Below are 18,004 nucleotides of genomic sequence, written 5' to 3'. Positions count from 1 at the left end.
TGGGTTGGTTCTGTGTGGTGAGAGCACAGAAAGTCACCGGTAGAGGGAGATAAAACTTTGGAGTTCATTGTCCTGGACAGAAATAACCAACACAGCAAACATGCTGAGAGGGAGTGAAATCCTCCTATTTTCATCTGTTCTCTGTCCCCAAGAGTGAAAAAGTCAAGGATTCTGTTAGAGACTGTTGGAAAGCTGGAAATGCAAGGACTTGTCTGAACCACATTTGGGAGACTAAAGGAGCCTGGAGTGGGGTTTTTGGTGGGGTTTGTGTGTGGGTTTTGCTAACCTTTGTGGCCTCGGAACACTGGGGGAATTTCTTCACTAAGAAACACTCCAAACTTCCTCAAACCTACAACTGGGCACCTGTAGGGCCGCACCAAAATTAGAACTGCAGCCTCTCCTGTGGTTTGCAGTTTGGGAACAGGTGCATTGCCAGATTATTGTGGAGTTAAATGAAGCACCAGCACAATCCCCTGTGGAAAACAGCTGTGGCCAAATGAGCTTTGTTCCTTCCTTGCATCATCCAGGCACTTGCTGGTGTCACTGAGTTCCCTTTAGGCCGGGCAAAATTCCAGTCCATGGGAAAAGGAGCCAGTGGTGGTGCAGCAGCCTGCTGGGATCCTGTTGAAATGCTGCCTGACAGCTTTTGTGCAGGGATTTTGGGATCCTCTGGAAGGTCTGCAGTGCTGTGGGTGGGTTTTGTTTAAACTTAAAGGTTAGTTTAGAATGAGTTTCTGGTAGATTGGTTATGGTGTGGGGTTTTTTGTTGGCTTTTTTCCCCCTTAAGGATGATAAATTATCAACAGAGTTCTCAGCTGCTTTCCCCAGGCTGCCAAAAGGCTCAGTGTAATAATTCCTAACAGTTGAAGGAAAAAGCCATTAAAGAGAGCTTCACTAATCCAGTTATTCTTGAACCTTGTTGGGAGGTGAAGGCTGAACTGGGAACTGAAATACCCACAATAACTCCCTCCCTTTTTTGGTCCCCAGTTTCTGTTGCATCTCCTCAAAATGCAGACCTGGAGAGGGGGGAGAGACTGGGATACCATTTCTATTTTCCAGCTAATTATGACAACCTAAATTATTTTAAAAGATATGAGGAGATGACCTGAGAGAGATTCCCCCTGCTCTGGCAAAATGTTTTCCCCAGAAATGGGTGGGTTCTTGAGTTGTAAATACACTTGTGTGTCTCAGAGTGGTTTGATTTTGGTTTTTTTTTAGGTTGGGTTTTTTTCTTTGGGGTCTAAGGCAACACTGCCTCTGCTCTATATCCACACTGGCTCTTCAGGCAGGTAAGAGAAGTGGTTTTATTGCCCTGTGAGGCTTTGTGTGACATGCACAGGTCGATGTGGGGTGACGTTGCTGCAGCACAGGCCTGACAGCGAGCACGTGCAGATGCCCTTTGGTCTGACCAAGCTGGATCAATGTCCTGTCTTAGTGGCAGGGGCTGCCCTTTCCTCAAATACACACTCCTGATTGCAGAACAAAGACTTAATAAGAAGAAAATGCTCTTAGCATCTCTTTATTCAACCCTCATCCTCAGGTCAAGTTCGTGTCCTTCTCTAGCAAGACCAAGCCCCCGTGGAGGTTGAGCAAACCAAGGTCAGGTGTTCCCCCACCCTCCCAAGGGCACGGCCAACTCCAGCTCTGGAGATCACAGCTTTTGCAGCCCAGAGCTGGTATTTGGGGTGTAAAGATCTGCTGCAGTCACGCCAGCACACTGGCCGAGCACAGGAGCTCTGGTTAAACACCAGCAGAGGAGCCCAGAGTGATTCTTCATCTTCTGGAGTTTCCCCTCTCAGTCTCTGCAGGTGTTTGTAGATAGAAATGACCAGTTCCTGAAGCTGCCACTTGCCTTGCAGGGTTTTCCCTGGCTCTGAGCTCTGTTTAAGTGTCCAGCTTCGCTCTGTCTGCCGCAGGGCTCTGGGGCTGTGCGGTGTCGTTGGCCACCACCGTGGCTTCTCCAAAGGTGTCGATGCACTTCCCCACGGCTTCCAGGATGAGCTGTAGCCGTCTGTCCAGGGCCAGGAGATGGGGCTCAGTGAGCACAGGGGCCAGGGGGTCCTGCAGGAGGGACTCCCTCATCATGTCGCTGAGCCGGTACTCGGGCTCCGCCAAGAGCTGCAGTCGCAGTAACGTCGTCCTCTTTATTCTGGAAAATAAACAAATCAACAATTTAGTGGCTCCTAGCAAGAGCAGCTGAGCCCCTTGGCAGCAGGAGGGCAGAGATGGGTGACGAAATGTAAAGAACTTTGCAATGAAAGTTCTTTAATTTTAATTTTGGTGAGTAATGAAATTCTTTGCAGAAACCTCTACTTCTGCCTTTGTTTTCCCAGAGTATTTGTACTGCAAATTTCTGTCAGCAGAGAGATAAAGATGACTGAAGTTCTCGGTAATGAGTGAGTCAGAGGTGACCCAGTTCCCCAGGTTCCTGCAGGGTGGTGCCATCCCCCAAGGATGACATTTATGAGACGGGAGCAGAGGGGGAGGTAAATAATAAGGCAAGAATGAGAAAATATCTTCTGTCAAAACTCTGAGCAAAAAAAAGAGGGAATATTTCCTGGAACTGATGTAAGTGTGACTTTTCACCTTAAGGGGTACCGAGATTCAAATATGATTTGCTTTGACAGAAAATGGGATGAAAAGCTGCAACCTTGGAATGCTTCTGGGCATGAAATGAAGTATTCTGAAATCATTTGTTTAATCCTCAGCAGAAATGTATTGACTTCAGCGTGTATAATACTGAAATGAATCAGTGGTTGTAGTCATTGCCCTTTAAATCCTGGAAACAAAGTGGTCCATGTGTGGGGAACCGTTCGGATTCAGCTGAGCCAGAATTTTCAGGTGGAAAAAGGTGTAGTTAGATCCATTTTAGCCAACTCCAGAATTTGTCTTTCTGTGGCTGTTGTTTACCCAGGACATCCACTGGGAATGTTGATCTGGATCTCTGCAGCTCCAGCAGGCCATGTGCTGTTTGGGAAAGGGTTGTGGCTGTACCAGGTCCTGGGGGCAATCACTAAGGTAGGAAAAGGCCTTTAGGATCATCAAGTCCAACTGCTGTCCCAGAACCATCAAACCATGCCCTCAAGTGCCACACCCACACATCCTTTAAAGACTTCCAGGGATGGCAACTCCACAGTTTCCCATGGCAGCCTGTGCCAATGTTTTACAACCCTTTCCAGGCAAATTTTTCCCTCATATCTAACCTAAATCAGGAGTAGCTGAGCAAGGTGTGTGTCTGTGGTCTGTGTGCGTGTAGCATGAGGGAAGGAGGATGCTGCTGCCACAGGGGCAGGCATCAGCTTCCTGCATTAATACCGCTGGAAAAAATAAAATAATCAATTGATCAAGTGTCAGGGCTGGCAAGGAAGCCTTAAACCCCAGCTGTGAGCTGCTGCTGCTGCTGCTGCTGCTGCCCGGGAAAGCTGTGCCCAGAGCAGATGTGACGGAGCATCTGTGCGCTGTCCTTCGAGGCAGGGCCGGCGCAGGAGCTGCTGTGGGTAAACACCAGCTGTGTTTGCTCTGGTCCCAACAGCGACGGCGCTTGGAGGCGGAGAACGGGCTGCTCTGACCCCGTGGGGAGCAGCTGATTGAGTGCTGGAACAGTTACACAACAAACAGGCAGAGCACGGAGAGGGCTGAGATGGAAACGCTGCCCCGGCCCCGCTCCGCTCCCACTGTAACCCTGTGGCTGTGCTGAACTGCTGAACGTTTCACCCCGAGCCTTCCAGGGACTTCATCAGGCTCACCAGGGCTGTTTTCAGGCCTGGCTGTGCCTCCAGGAGGGTTTGGATGCTTTCAGGGAAAGGACCAGCTCATGGCATGTCTGTATCTGTGCCAACCACTGTGCTGGGAGAGGAGACCTGCAGGCTTCGACGTGTGGGACAGGGGCTGGGCTGGGAGCTGTGAAAGGCAGCTAAAAATACAGACCCAAATCTGCTGGAAGCCAGACTTGGAGCAGAACTCAGCTGGGGATGAGGTGGGTGTGTTAAACAGGGAAGGAAGCAGGCTGCCTGCAGCATCCCTGCGCTCCCAGAGCTCCCACGTGGAGTGGCTGCAGGAGCTTTCCTGCTCACGTGGCTCAGCTTGGTGTCAGAGCAAGGAGGCGACTCGGTGGGCTGAGTCCAGGCTGTTGGTCAGGGCAGGCTGAAATTTGTGGTCTCCATGTGCTTACTCAAGTAAAACCTCTTCTCTTCCTTTCCAAGTGGTTTTTAGGTGTTCTCCCACTCCAAATGGATCGGCTCTTGTGGGAAATGAGGGTTTGTGTGTCTCCCTCAGACAGCACGAGTTGCTTTTATGGTGTTCCTGGCCCTAGTTTGCTTATGACAAGGTGTTCAGGTCCTCTTAGCACTGCCTTTCACAAGAATTAAATTAAGAGTGGTTTCTGGGAGGTGGACCTGGAAGAACAGGAATGATGTGACCTGTGGATATTACGGTGTGCAGATCAAATTAAGAGGCAGACTTAATTTCAAACTGCACAAAATTTCAAGAGAAGGATTCCCTGTGAGCCTGCAATTAGAAATGAAAAGACTTGCTGAGTACAAATAACAGTTCTTAAAATTAAAGCTGTGTGGGGAGAGTGCAGTTACCACCCCGAGGGGGACAAAGAGCAGGTACAGCAAGGAAAAAGGCTACACATCTCCTGAAGAGAAACCCCAGGGAAGAGCAGCTGCTTCTGCCTCTTAAATTTAACTTTCAGCTGCTGATTTATGTGAATTAACGAAGGGGGAACATAGGGTTAAATTTATGAGCTTCTCCTTCATGCCATGAGAAGAGGAAACCTGATTAACTGCATCGAAGTTCCACCCGGATTTTGGATGGAGATTTGTGCTTCCTGATAGCACCTCATGTTGATGGGCTGGGAAAGGCTGTTAGAACTTTCTGGAAGAGTTTGATCCAATGGACAGTGCCCCCTGCTCTGTCAGTGAATGCTTTTCCACTTGTGATTCCCATGCTCCAGCACCCAGCCCGCCCCTTGGCTGGGATTAGCAGGGTCTTCCTTGAGCTGCTGGATGGAGCCAGGCCTGGGTGACTTCCCAGTGACAGCAGGAGCACCAACATTCCTGGGCAGGAAGGAAGGTGGAGTTGGGACTTACATACAGCACTGGGAGAGCGGAGCCAGGATGGAGATTTCATCGTGGGAATGCCGCCCAAACCTGGGGGTGAAGCAGAGTTCAGTGGTGCCCTCCTCCTTTCCCCCTCCCGACCTCCTCCCCCCCACTGCCTCACCCTCGGGCATTGTCCAGATGCAGGAGGAAGCCATCGTCCCCAAACTTGGTGAACATCTCGTAGTGGTGCCGGTCCATGTTGCCTGCAAAAGGACACAAAGAGACAGAGTTTCCCCTGCAGGGAATTTTCGAAACTATCCCAAGCTTTCTTTCAGACCTGCATGGAATATTTGTTGCTGGGCTGGAAGTGTCTGCAATGGTCAGAGCTGCTGCTTCCCCTTGCTGGGGAGAGTCTGGGGGCTCCCCTGTGCCCCCACATTGAAGGGGCTGTACTGGCTGTGGGGAGGGAGGAAGGCAGGCAGGAAGGAAGGCAGGAAGGCAGGAAGGCAGGAAGGCAGGCAGGAAGGAAGGCAGGAAGGCAAGAAGGCAGGAAGGCAGGAAGGCAGGCAGGAAGGCAGGCAGGAAGGAAGGAAGGAAGGCAGGCAGGAAGGCAGGCAGGAAGGCAGGCAGGAAGGCAGGAAGGAAGGCAGGAAGGAAGGCAGGAAGGCAGGAAGGAAGGCAGGAAGGAAGGCAGGAAGGCAGGAAGGAAGGCAGGAAGGAAGGCAGGCAGGAAGGCAGGAAGGAAGGCAGGAAGGCAGGAAGGCAGGAAGGAAGGCAGGAAGGCAAGAAGGCAGGAAGGCAGGAAGGCAGGAAGGCAGGCAGGAAGGCAGGAAGGCAAGAAGGCAGGAAGGCAGGAAGGCAGGCAGGAAGGCAGGAAGGAAGGAAGGCAGGAAGGAAGGCAGGAAGGCAGGAAGGCAGGAAGGAAGGCAGGAAGGCAGGAAGGAAGGAAGGCAGGAAGGCAGGAAGGCAGGAAGGCAGGAAGGAAGGAAGGCAGGAAGGCAGGAAGGAAGGAAGGCAGGAAGGCAGGAAGGCAGGAAGGAAGGAAGGCAGGAAGGCAGGAAGGAAGGAAGGCAGGAAGGGAGGAAGGCAGGAAGGAAGGAAGGCAGGAAGGCAGGAAGGAAGGCAGGCAGGAAGGGAGGAAGGAAGGCAGGAAGGAAGGCAGGAAGGAAGGCAGGAAGGCAGGAAGGCAGGAAGGAAGGCAGGAAGGAAGGAAGGCAGGAAGGCAGGAAGGCAGGAAGGAAGGAAGGCAGGAAGGCAGGAAGGCAGGCAGGAAGGAAGGCAGGAAGGAAGGCAGGAAGGCAGGAAGGAAGGAAGGCAGGCAGGAAGGAAGGCAGGAAGGCAGGCAGGAAGGAAGGAAGGCAGGAAGGAAGGAAGGAAGGAAGGCAGGAAGGAAGGAAGGCAGGCAGGAAGGAAGGAAGGCAGGAAGGCAGGAAGGAAGGAAGGAAGGAAGGCAGGCAGGAAGGAAGGAAGGCAGGAAGGCAGGAAGGAAGGCAGGCAGGCAGGAAGGAAGGCAGGAAGGCAGGAAGGAAGGAAGGAAGGAAGGAAGGAAGGAAGGCAGGAAGGCAGGAAGGCAGGCAGGAAGGAAGGCAGGAAGGCAGGAAGGAAGGAAGGCAGGAAGGGAGGAAGGCAGGAAGGAAGGAAGGCAGGAAGGCAGGAAGGAAGGAAGGCAGGAAGGGAGGAAGGCAGGAAGGCAGGAAGGCAGGAAGGCAGGCAGGAAGGAAGGAAGGCAGGAAGGAAGGAAGGAAGGAAGGCAGGAAGGAAGGAAGGCAGGCAGGAAGGAAGGCAGGAAGGAAGGCAGGAAGGAAGGAAGGCAGGAAGGAAGGAAGGAAGGAAGGCAGGAAGGAAGGCAGGAAGGAAGGAAGGAAGGCAGGAAGGAAGGAAGGAAGGCAGGAAGGAAGGCAGGAAGGAAGGAAGGAAGGAAGGAAGGCAGGAAGGAAGGAAGGAAGGAAGGAAGGCAGGAAGGCAGGAAGGCAGGAAGGCAGGAAGGCAGGCAGGCAGGAAGGAAGGCAGGAAGGCAGGCAGGAAGGCAGGAAGGAAGGCAGGAAGGAAGGCAGGAAGGCAGGAAGGCAGGAAGGAAGGAAGGCAGGAAGGAAGGCAGGAAGGCAGGAAGGAAGGCAGGAAGGCAGGAAGGAAGGAAGGAAGGCAGGAAGGAAGGAAGGCAGGCAGGAAGGAAGGCAGGAAGGAAGGCAGGAAGGCAGGAAGGCAGGAAGGAAGGAAGGAAGGAAGGCAGGAAGGAAGGCAGGAAGGAAGGAAGGAAGGCAGGAAGGAAGGAAGGAAGGCAGGAAGGAAGGCAGGAAGGAAGGAAGGAAGGAAGGAAGGCAGGAAGGAAGGAAGGAAGGAAGGAAGGCAGGAAGGAAGGAAGGCAGGAAGGCAGGAAGGCAGGAAGGAAGGAAGGCAGGCAGGCAGGAAGGAAGGCAGGAAGGCAGGCAGGAAGGCAGGAAGGAAGGCAGGAAGGAAGGCAGGAAGGCAGGAAGGCAGGAAGGAAGGAAGGCAGGAAGGAAGGCAGGAAGGCAGGAAGGAAGGCAGGAAGGCAGGAAGGAAGGAAGGAAGGCAGGAAGGAAGGAAGGCAGGCAGGAAGGAAGGCAGGAAGGAAGGCAGGAAGGCAGGAAGGCAGGAAGGAAGGAAGGCAGGAAGGAAGGCAGGAAGGAAGGCAGGCAGGAAGGAAGGCAGGAAGGCAGGAAGGAAGGAAGGAAGGCAGGAAGGAAGGCAGGAAGGCAGGCAGGAAGGAAGGAAGGCAGGAAGGAAGGAAGGAAGGACCTTTCGCCCTCCATCATTACCTGTTAGGAAGTCGAATATGGCCATGTCCACGATGTTGAGCAGCCGGTTGCTGTTGCTGTAGGGGTAGATCTCCCTCACCGTGTTGCAGTAGAGAGGGTTCACTTCCCACCTGCAGGAAATGGAGAAGAGGAGATGCTCTCAGCTGCTACTGCCATGTCCCGCAAATTTCCCCAAGCCCATCTTCCATGTGAAGATGTAGAGGAGGAGGAGATAAATCCCCCCTTGTGCCTGCAGGAGACTGGATTCAAACGCAGCCAATGCCCAGGCTTTAAGGGTCATTACATTAATTATTACACTAATTACGGGCACCCTGAGCCTCAGCCTTCCTCCGCCTGGATTATTTCTGCAGGTCTGTCTGTGTGTCTGTACCCTGCAGTGCAGGTGTGGGATGCAGCATCATTTACCCACTTACTCCTCTTTTCCATCGAACGAGTAGGAGCGGATCCATGGGTTGGGGATGGAGAGCCGTGGGGCCAGGTTGAGGGATGGCAGGAAGGCAGAGAGGGAGCCTTCCAGGAGGTGAGGGTTCCCACACACGGCGTACTCTGTCTTGCACATGTACGGGCACTTGGCGAAGAAGCAGACGTTGCTGGCTGGAAGGAGAGCAGAAAACTGGGAAAAGGGGCCGTGATCTCCAGGAAGATGCAAGGTGGCCTGGCCTGAGCCCTTCCCCACCATGGGACAGTGACTAGTTCTTGTGGCAGGGGTAGTAAAGGGAAGGGGAACAGACATGAAGAGTCTCAAGGAACTGCAGATTAGTGCAGAGCAATTTGAAACCCCTGTTTGATGGCTGTTCCTTGGAAATGCTCTGGGAACCCAAGGAAAAACAAGGTAAAACCCAAAGCATCCATCTCACCAATGTCAACCTGCCCAATCATGGATTTGGGTCCTGTGCTAAGGGAAAGGTTAAGAAAACAGGCCAAAGGAGTAGAGCTTGCAGATGATGCCAGCTGGAGTTGGGAGAGGGAACCTCTGCTGTAACCGTGTCTTTGTGCTTGTTTCACCCAGGAACTTCATCTCTGCACCACAGCACGAGTCCTGCAGCCCCTCTTCCTGCAGCCCCTGCCCTTCCTCCCACCACGGACCAACATAGGTTGGGATTAGGTGTGAAGAGACCTTAAAGACCATGGAGACCATAAAGGGCCCCCTCCCAGCTCACGCCAGCCAAGCCCTCGCCCACCTGGTGACACGAAGAAGACGCTCTGCAGGACCTCGTTCTTGGTGACCTCCAGGATCTCCTTGGTGACATTGATCAGCCTCCCCACTGTGGGCGGCACCCTCCGGAAATCCAGGATCCTGCACGGAGGGGACAGTGGGTGGTGCCAGGGGATGTTGCTGCACAGTGGGGTGGCACGTGCTGCCCTCATCCCTTCCATCAGTGAACCAGGAGCCTTTGCATCACTGCACCCAGATTCTTTCCAGCAAAAAGCCACCCTGCCCCCTGGGCCGAAATGCAGCTCAGTTTGGATTTTGGTATTTTAATAGCTGCTGCCTGGAACAATCTGGATGTTCTCCAGGATTCCTGCCTCTTTCCCTAACATTGCCTTGGTTTCTCCCATCCTCTTGCACACACACAGGGCCCTCCAAGGGCCAAAGCAGCCCTTCAGGCCCTTCCATAATGTTGTTTTGACATGGAGCAGGGATGTTGATCCTGGTACAACATGGCTGAGGAGGCACTCGCCCTCCAGAGGCACTCATGCCCAGCTAATTCCTCAAAAAAACTCTTAAAAACCTCAGGGCCTGGGGCAGGAAAGCATTCCTGGCAGTCAAAGGGAAGCTGCTGCAGATTGCTGAGTCAGTAGCACGGGGTGAACTGGCTGATGCTCTGTTTGGCTCCTTGGGTAATGCCCTCTGCTCCTGGGAATTGGGCACAGAACAGGATTTAGCCTGTTATTGAGCAATGTTTAGAGAGAAAAAAATTATTTGCTTTTATCCAGCATCTTTCAGCTCTAAAAACCACAAAGCACTTCACAAAAGCAGTCTGGCCTCATTTTTTGTGGTGGGGGAGCTGCAGGGGTGAGGTGGTGGTGGCTGAGTGGAGCAGAGTCACTGTGGGGATGGTGGGGCAGAACTGGGAAGGGAATTCAGCTTCCTTCGTTGCCTTTCTCGGAGTCTGAGCTACAGGACTTGATTTAGTCCTGCTTATCCCACAGAAACTGGAGACCCCCACCTGCCCATCAGGAATCTCCTTCTCTTGGTGTTCAGTGCTCATCCCACCGAGGGGAGAAAGGCTGTTGCCCTCATCTTCTGAGAAGGGTATTTTTGATTTCATTAAACACAAACCCTGCTGGGAAGAGGTGCCAGGTTAATTGCTCATTATCTGAGGGCTTAAAACTGCATCGCTGCAGTTTATCAGCCCAAAGCACACCTTGATTGCTGATTGAGTGTGTGCCTCCCTCCCCAGGAGGGCACCCAGGCTGTGCCCAGAGCTCAGCTCTGCACTTGGATGCAGAGGAGGGACAAAGTGTGACAGCCAGGAGAGAATCTGACCTGTTCCAACCTGGACTTCATCGCTTCTCAGGCAAAGCTGGCTCTGGGGTGCCAGATGAGATCCAGAGCCACTCCTTCCCTAAATGACACCTCAGCTCCTCGGGGGTGCTGCAGAGCAATCCCTTCCCAGAGCTCTGCAGGGCTCTGCACGGCTTTTTCCAGAGCTCTCGTGGGCAGAGCAGCAGGCGCTGGCCCAGCAGGAGGAGGCAGGGGCAGGGCCTGGCCCTACCTGTCCAGGTGGAAGGCGGCGATCTCGGCGTTGTGCCGCTGGAAGTCCACGAAGTAGAAAAAGTCCTCTGGAGTCTCCTCCTCACGTTTCTGCCTGGGAGAAAGCAGGGGGTGAACCTAACCAAGCTGCTGGGCAGCCTGGACACTGAGTGGTGGCACAAGGACAGTGCACCCAGGGACGGCTGGTGGGCTTGGGGACGGCCGTTGTGTGGCCACACCAGTGCCCAGGCCAGACCCAAAGTGCTCAGTGCTGAGCTGGAGCCATCTCCCACCGTGCCAGGGAGCAGCACTTGCACCCTGGTGGTGCCAGGGGGGTGAGGGAGGCAGAAAGGCTGGCTGGGGGCTTTAAATCTGCTTGTGCCAGAGCTTCGACCCCCTGAGGACAGAGTTTCAGGTGGGTGTTTGTCACATCCCCTCGGGAGGCAGAGGAGGGCTCTGGTCCAATGCTCTCCTATCCCTGAGGTGGGAACTGCATTAAATTGAATTTTCTGGCTGTCACATGGTGCCCCAGTATGTGCAGCACGGGAATTTGATGCTCATTGTCCCAGGCAGCTGCATGACACAGGAAAGCCCTCCTGGCTCAGCAGGGTGTGGATGCTTTCCTTCCCCTCCAGGACCTGATGGACACTGGGCAGAGGTGGATGGAAACCAATGGAGGAGGAGCTGGCTGCCTTCTGGGTGAGGATATTATCCCGGTCCATGTGCTGCCAGCTGCTCTGCTCACACAGGGACAGCAAACTGACAGGGAATAGATGTGAAGAGTCCCAAGGGGCTGCAAATGAGTGCAGAAGCAATTTAAACCCTGTTTGATGGCTGTTTCTTGGAAACACTCCGGGGAATCCAAGGAAAACCAAGGTAAACCCCAAAGTCAGCTGGGGAAAAGGAGGCAATGAGCAGTCCCTGATGGCAAAGATCTCAGGAGAACAAGTGTCCCAAGGTCCTTTACCACCTGGCACCCATGAACTGAGAAATTTCCAACACCAACAGCGGTGTGGGAACGCCAGTGTTTATCCACGTGTGTTCCTGGGATGGTGTGAGCAGCCAAGAATAATGAAAAATAATGGAACCTTTCCAGCTGCCCAGGTAGCTGAGGGCAGGAAAGGGAAGGTGTGGCTGTGGTGTGGCTGTGGTGTGGCTGTCCACACCAAGGATGATCGCAGCCCTCCCTGCAGGGGCTCAGGGGACTCTGCTGGCCTTACCTCATGGGCTTGAACATGGCTTTCCCAAAATCCTGGAACCTGAGGACCAGCTTCAGGTGCACACCGCTGGGCTTCACGACTGGGAGAGGAAAGGGGATGTTAACTCCTGGGAAAGGGGATGTTAACTCCTGGGAACACCCCAGTTACACACCCCGGCACGACCTGGCTTTCCAACCCTGTGAGTGCATCCCATGACCCCTTCTAGCTACGCCTCTCTCTCTTTCCAGTTATTTTCCTTCTCTCCCTTGTGCCATAGAGAAGGTCTCCCTCCAGCCCCTCTCCCAACAGCCCTCTGTTACTTCCCCTTGGGGACTTTTCCCTCCCTGCCTGCCCAGCAGGAACCAGTGGTGTACTGGTGTCCTGATACCCGCACTGAACAGGCTGCTCATGGAAATGGTGCAATCACCATCCCTGGAAGTGCTAAAAAATTGTGGGGATGTGGCACTTGGGTTGGGCTCCATCATTTTAGAGGACTTCTCCAACCCAAATAATTTTATGATCTGTGATCCCAGCCTCTGCTGGGGTTAACGGGAGGGAGCAGAGCCTGGCTTGTCATGTCGCTGGCCGAGGTGAGGATGGAGGAGTTGGGGACTGGGGCCAGCCCAAGCGATGGCATGCAGGGGCAAGCTGGGACCCCAAGTGCCACACTCACTCTGGCTGCAGTCACAGGCTCCCAGCAGCGCCTTCTCGTCCTGGCTGTAGTCTGCAAGGGCAGGAGGAGCAGTGAGACCCCGCCAGGCTCCATCTCTTGCTGCTGACCCCGCTCCCGGGCTCCAAGAAGGGACCCGTGGGGCCCGGAGCCCCCCAGCCCCACGCAGCTGCCCCCATCCCCATCCCTGTGGCAGGAGGCTGCTCACCGGCGCTGATGATGGGGAATTCCTGCATGTCCCGGAGCAGCCTGGTGACGGCGGGGCTGGAGCGGGGGTAGAGCCCATCCCGGCTGATGCCCAGGTGGAACTGCAGCCAGCTGGCGTCGGGCCGGAGCGGCAGCGGCGCCGCCGGGGAGGTCAGGTTGAGCTCCTCCCTGTAGAGCTTGTGTCTCCTGGAAGAGAGAGGTTCTGGGGATGAGGATGAGTCACGGGGTGGAAAACCTCCCTTCTCTGAGCCTGGAGTCTGCTGGGGAGTGGGGAGGCTGCCAGGAGCAGGGCATGGGCTGGATACGGGGAAACTGAGGCAGGGAGAGATGGCTGACATGTCAGAGTCTCTGACCATCTCTGACAGAGTTTTTTACTGAAGCTGGGAAAGTTTTTTCCCTGAAGGTCACAGGAGGGGGAAAAAAAGGTCACTAAAAGCCACAAATTGCCTCTGTGACCAAATTCACAGTGAGCAGGGATGCTATGAGGTCATCTGGCAGCATCCTGCCCGTCACCTCTTAAAATCAAGGTTCAACCCCACCCTTTTTTTGGTGGCTGGAGCTGAAGGAGCCTCCCAGTTTCAGTAATAACCCAAAACCATCTCTGTACTCAATCAGCATTTTCCTCAACCTCGAGACCTCCAGGCTGGGACTGTGGAACTGAAATGTCGCTTGTTCCAGTCAGCAGAGGACGGAGCTGTAGTTTCTCACTAACACTGTCCGGCCCGTGTACAGAGCAGCCAGTGCTGATAAAGGGAAATGCAGCTCAGGGTACACTGAAAGGGCCAGGATCCATCCATGAAAGCAAACAGGAGCTGGGGGCTGATAAGGAGTAGGACATTAACCAAGGCTGGGACGGAGTGGCTGCAGAGCAGGAAGGGCCACACGCCCGGCCAGACCCCGTCCAGAGCCTGAGCAAGTGAGGTCTGACCATGCATTTATTAGCCAAGGAATGGCACTGGGGGCTGGCAAGGGCTCCTGGGTGGTTTTTCTGTTTCCCTGCTCAGCCCAGCAGCTGGGCTCTGGTTGGGATTTTTCCATCATCCTCCATCCAAGCAGGCTGAGCCTGGTTAGTCCAGTCCGGCTGTGAGAGGGGATGAACCTTCCCAGAGGTGTTCCAGTGGTATCCTGGGAGACATCTAGGAACTGGAGGGACAGGTTGGATGTGCAGCTCATGGGAGCCTGTTCCCTCTCCCAGTTTGTTTGTCTTTCCACTGGATTGGGTCAGCCACAGCATGAACTCCACGTGTGCATGGTCAGAGGGAAGCTGGAGCATTTCTCTCCCAGTCCAGCTCTTTACTCAGGCTGCCTGCAAAGGAGGCAAAAAATTCCCTGTGCCCAAGGATGTGGGCCTGGCATTCCACCAGCTCCAGCAGAAGTGCCCTGAGCCCCCATCCTGCTGCCCTGCACCAGGTTTCCCGTGGATAAGTGAGGCACAACCTTAACCCTGCCACAGCCAGGGACAATAGACCCCGGTGTGATGTACAGGAATGACTCAGGATTTTTCCCTAGGGAAGCTGCCCAAATATTTTACCATATTTGCTCTCCTGCCTGCCATACACACAGGCTGTTCCCCCGGGGTGGCAGAGAGCAAGGGATTACTGAGGGGGAAAAAAATGCAGTGGTTATGCAAGGGGAGGCAGATCCCAGCCCTGCACCCACATGGTCCCTGCTCCGGCTGAGCCAGGCCCTTCCCAGCCTTTCAACCCAAAATACAGCTCTCTCTGCCTCCCTGCTTCCTTCAGGATTCCTGAAATATTTCCCTGGAAAAAACCAGATCTCTACAAAAAGCATAATGATATAAAACCAGGGTTCATTTCTACCCTGCTATAAATAGCCCTAGGGTTACCCTGGCTCCCAGCTCTCTGCTGGGCTGGGGGGGCACAGCATGGGGTGACACTGCCTAGGCCACCAGAATCCTGAGTTTGTGGTTTTGAAGCTGCTTCTTCAAGGATAAAAATAAGCTCTGGAGTTTTTAAAGGATTTTTTTGTTTTGTTTTGAAGAGGTGTGGATGTCTTGGGTTTTTTTTTGCTGTTTTCTTCCTGCATCGCCATCAGTCTCTCCAGCTGGTTCTGCATCCTGCAATCAAACTCCCAGTCCTGATTGAAGTGCTGGGAACAGACAGGACGGGCAGCAGCCAGTTTGCAGGGAGCACCGTGGAGGAAGACAGGTTCTGGCCATGGGTATCCCAACGGGACGTGTCCTGGGGCTGCTCCAGCTGGCCAAGTCCCTGTCCAGCTGATGTCCATCTGGCTGCAGAAATGAAGGCAGACACGCTGTGCTGGAGGAACGGGGTTAAACTGCAGCTTGTTCCACTCAGAGGAGTGTCCTGCTGCTCCCAAAGCTGCTCTGCCAACAGTTGGATCCACAGGCAATGGAGAAATGTGCTGTCACCGTGTCAGGCTGAGGAGAGGCTGCCCATGGACACACAGCCCTGACCCTCTGCTGCCTGCCTCTGGATGTGGAGCTGCTGTGGACTCAACAGCAGCAGCAGCTTTGTTGAACCCATGGAGTGGGAGAGAGAGCCATAGATTCCTGAGTCCCACAGGACCCTGCCCTGGGCTCCTTCCCCAGCCGCACCAGAGAGGACACAGGCTCTGCAGTGCTTCTGGTGAGGCAGAAACTCCTCTGTGCCCACAGCAAATTAACAATCTTGTAAAATCCACTAGCCCTGGCAAGTGCCACCTGATCACGCACTCAATTTGCAGCACTGATGGTTGCTGGCAGGTTTTTGCAGGAGGAGTTGTGTCACCTCAGCCTGTGCGAGCTCTCCGGGGGTTTCACCCACTTATGAGCACCATATATTTATTTCAAAGTGACTGAGGAATAATCAATACTCTGCCTTCCTTTCCTTCCTGGAGGTGCAAAGCAAAGTCAATCAAGGACAAATGGCATCGCCGTGTTCCTCCCAGCCACACCACAACCAAGCCTTGGGGCAGAAGGCAAAGTGGAGCCATGGCTTCCTCACAAATCCCATGTTTCAACAGAGTGGTGGATAAAACTGGGGAATGCAGACTTGTTACTGTCCTGCAAGTGAGGCTGCAGCAAGTGCTCAGGGCTTCTGATGGTGCCATCAAGCCGTGTCCCACTGGGATTTTGCTTGGGAAACATCCACCTGGTACCCAAATCCTGATGTCTTCAGAAGACATTGCTCAGCTCTGAGAAGATGCACCAAGGTGGGTCTGTGGCACAGCCAGGGATACCCAAACCCACCATCCATGGATTCCAGGTGCTGTGGCAGAGGATTCAACAGGATGCAGATGGGAGTGAGGGAAGAGCCTCGCAGGGGTGACCCTGGCCGAGCACAAAGGAGGTTCCAGACCCTGGTGCTGCTCAGGCCGTGAAGGTCTTTCTTTGTTCCTTCCATTTTTGCTTCCCATCATCTCCTCCAGCGAATCCCACATGGAACCAGCACGGGTGAGTCCCACAGAAATAGGAGGAATATGCACAGAAGTGGAGAGAGCGGGAGCTGGGGAATGCTGCCTCTGCAGCTCAGCAAACACCACACAGGTAATGGGAGGAGCGGGGGCCGCTCCCATGCTGGAAACCAAACCTGGGCAGTGGGGAAGTGCCAGGACAGGGATCCCTGGGGTGGTCCCCAGGACATGCTGTCATCCCCTTGCAGGTGTCCTGTCCCACAGAGGGGACAGTGAAGTGACACCAGGAGCTCTGTGCTCTGTTGTATCCGAGTTTGTGCATGGATAGAAAAGTTCTTGGGGTGCAGGGAGGATCTCGGGGGATGTTGGGGGATGCAGGATGTTTCCAGCTTGGCCCCAGCCCTCATGCAAAGGGGGTTAGATCAGGGAGTCAAGGTGCAGATGATTGATGCCTGGAGCTGAGGGTCACCGTCCCCCTCGGGGCAGTGGCCACAGGGCAGTGACAGTCCCACCCCAGGAGCAGGACCAGGAGCAGGAGATGAGGGAGTTTTCTTGCTGCTGGGACTGGGAGAGGCAGCAGGAAGAGGGCTCTGACATGGGGGTGCCTTTCTGTGGGGCTCTGATGGTGGAGCAGAGTGGGAGACACCCCAGGAAGGAGCGTCCCGGCAAAGTCCCCTCAGCCCAGCCCAGCCTGACGTGAGGGGCTGGAAGGGTGAAGGGGAGGGCAGTGGGGCACAGAGCCAGAGCAAGCTGCACTGGGGATGCCAGGGTATACCCAAGGGTTCGTTCCCAGGCAGGGGGTGCTTGAGCAGGGGAGGGGTGCCCAGGAGAGCTGCCCAGAAAAGGAGTACCTGTGGGGTACCTGTGGGGTACCTGTGGGGTACCTGAGAGTGGGTGTTCAGAGAGAGGGTGCCTGGGGGTGCCCGTACAGGGAGTGCCTGGCGAGAGTGCCTGGGGGATGCCAGTGCAGGGGTGCCTGTGCAGGGGTTGCCCAGAAAGGGGGTGCACAGGAGATGCCCGTGAGATGCACTCACAGGGGGTGCCTGGGAAGGGGGTGCTCAAGAGATCCCGGTGCAGGGGGAGTCCAAAAAAGGGGTGCCCAGGACATGCCAGAGAAGCGTGTCCCCATGCAAGGGGTGCCAGGAAAGGGGTGTCCAGGAGATATCTGGGAACAGGGTGCCCATGCAGGGGTGCCCAGGGGACACCCGGGAAGGGGGTGGCCTGGAGATGCCGGTGCAGTGGGTGCCCAAGAAAGGGGTCCCCAGGAAATGCCCGGGAAGCGTGGGATCATGCCAGGGGTACCCGTTAGGAGGGTGCCCAGAAGATGTCCAGGAAAAGGGTGCCCTGGAGATTCCCGGGAAGGGGGTGTCGGGGAAGGAGGTGTCCAGGAGATGCCCGGCAAGGGGATGCCAGCAGATGCCGGGGTGCCCAGGAAATAGCCAGGAAAGGGCTACCGGGGAAGGAGGTGACCAGGAGATGCCCAGGAAAGCGGTGTCCAGGCGATGCCCGGTGCGGGGTGCCCAGGAGCTGCCCGCGCAGGGGATGCGCGGTGCGGGGAGCCGGGCGCGGGGGTGCCGCGGCTGCGGGACGCACCTGTTCCAGCGAGCCGCCTTCCGCCGGTAGTAGCGCAGGGCTTCGCGGGCGCCCAGCAGCGGCTCGGCGGGGCCCGGCGGGGCGGCGCGGTACAGCGGGTGGGCGAAGAGGCGGCGCAGCGCGGGGGCGGCGCGGGGGGCGCGGGGCGGCGGGCGCGGCGCGGGGGGCGCGGGGCAGGGGCAGCCCGGGGAGAGCCCCCCCAGCTCCCGCCGCGCCCGCGGCCAGAGGTGGAAGTAGAGGTCGGCGGCCAGCAGCGCCCCGAGCAGCAGCAGCACGGCCGGGCGGTCCCGCCGCGGCCCCGGCATGGCCGGTGCGGACGCGGACGCGGACGGGGACGGGGACGGGGACGGGGACAGCGCCGGGCGCGCCGCCGCCGGCTCCCGGGGCAGGGCGCACGGGGGAGCTCGAGCGGCGGAGCCGGGGGGTGCGGGCACCTCGGG

At 55.6% G+C, this 18,004-nt stretch overlaps 1 protein-coding gene across 1 annotated transcript; it reads right to left on the bottom strand.

Annotated features, from left to right (window-relative positions):
• Positions 1-1,492: 1,492 nt before the first annotated feature.
• On the bottom strand, positions 1,493-17,899 carry FAM20A (FAM20A golgi associated secretory pathway pseudokinase). The gene is made up of 11 exons (XM_032129287.1): positions 17,565-17,899; positions 12,598-12,782; positions 12,393-12,443; positions 11,741-11,819; positions 10,543-10,635; positions 9,004-9,119; positions 8,236-8,416; positions 7,823-7,932; positions 5,227-5,308; positions 5,094-5,153; positions 1,493-2,149 (listed from the first exon to the last, which is right to left on the bottom strand). The coding sequence occupies exons 1-11, from the start codon at positions 17,867-17,869 to the stop codon at positions 1,885-1,887; spliced, it is 1,527 nt and encodes a 508-aa protein (XP_031985178.1). The 5' UTR covers positions 17,870-17,899; the 3' UTR covers positions 1,493-1,884.
• Between the last annotated feature and the right edge of the window lie 105 nt (positions 17,900-18,004).

The sequence above is a fragment of the Corvus moneduloides genome, chromosome 19 (genome assembly GCF_009650955.1).
Source record: "Corvus moneduloides isolate bCorMon1 chromosome 19, bCorMon1.pri, whole genome shotgun sequence".
Classification (NCBI taxonomy): Eukaryota; Metazoa; Chordata; class Aves; order Passeriformes; family Corvidae; genus Corvus; species Corvus moneduloides.
The sequence above is the reverse complement of the archived record's forward strand: the minus strand, read 5'-3'. Positions and strand labels throughout refer to the sequence as shown.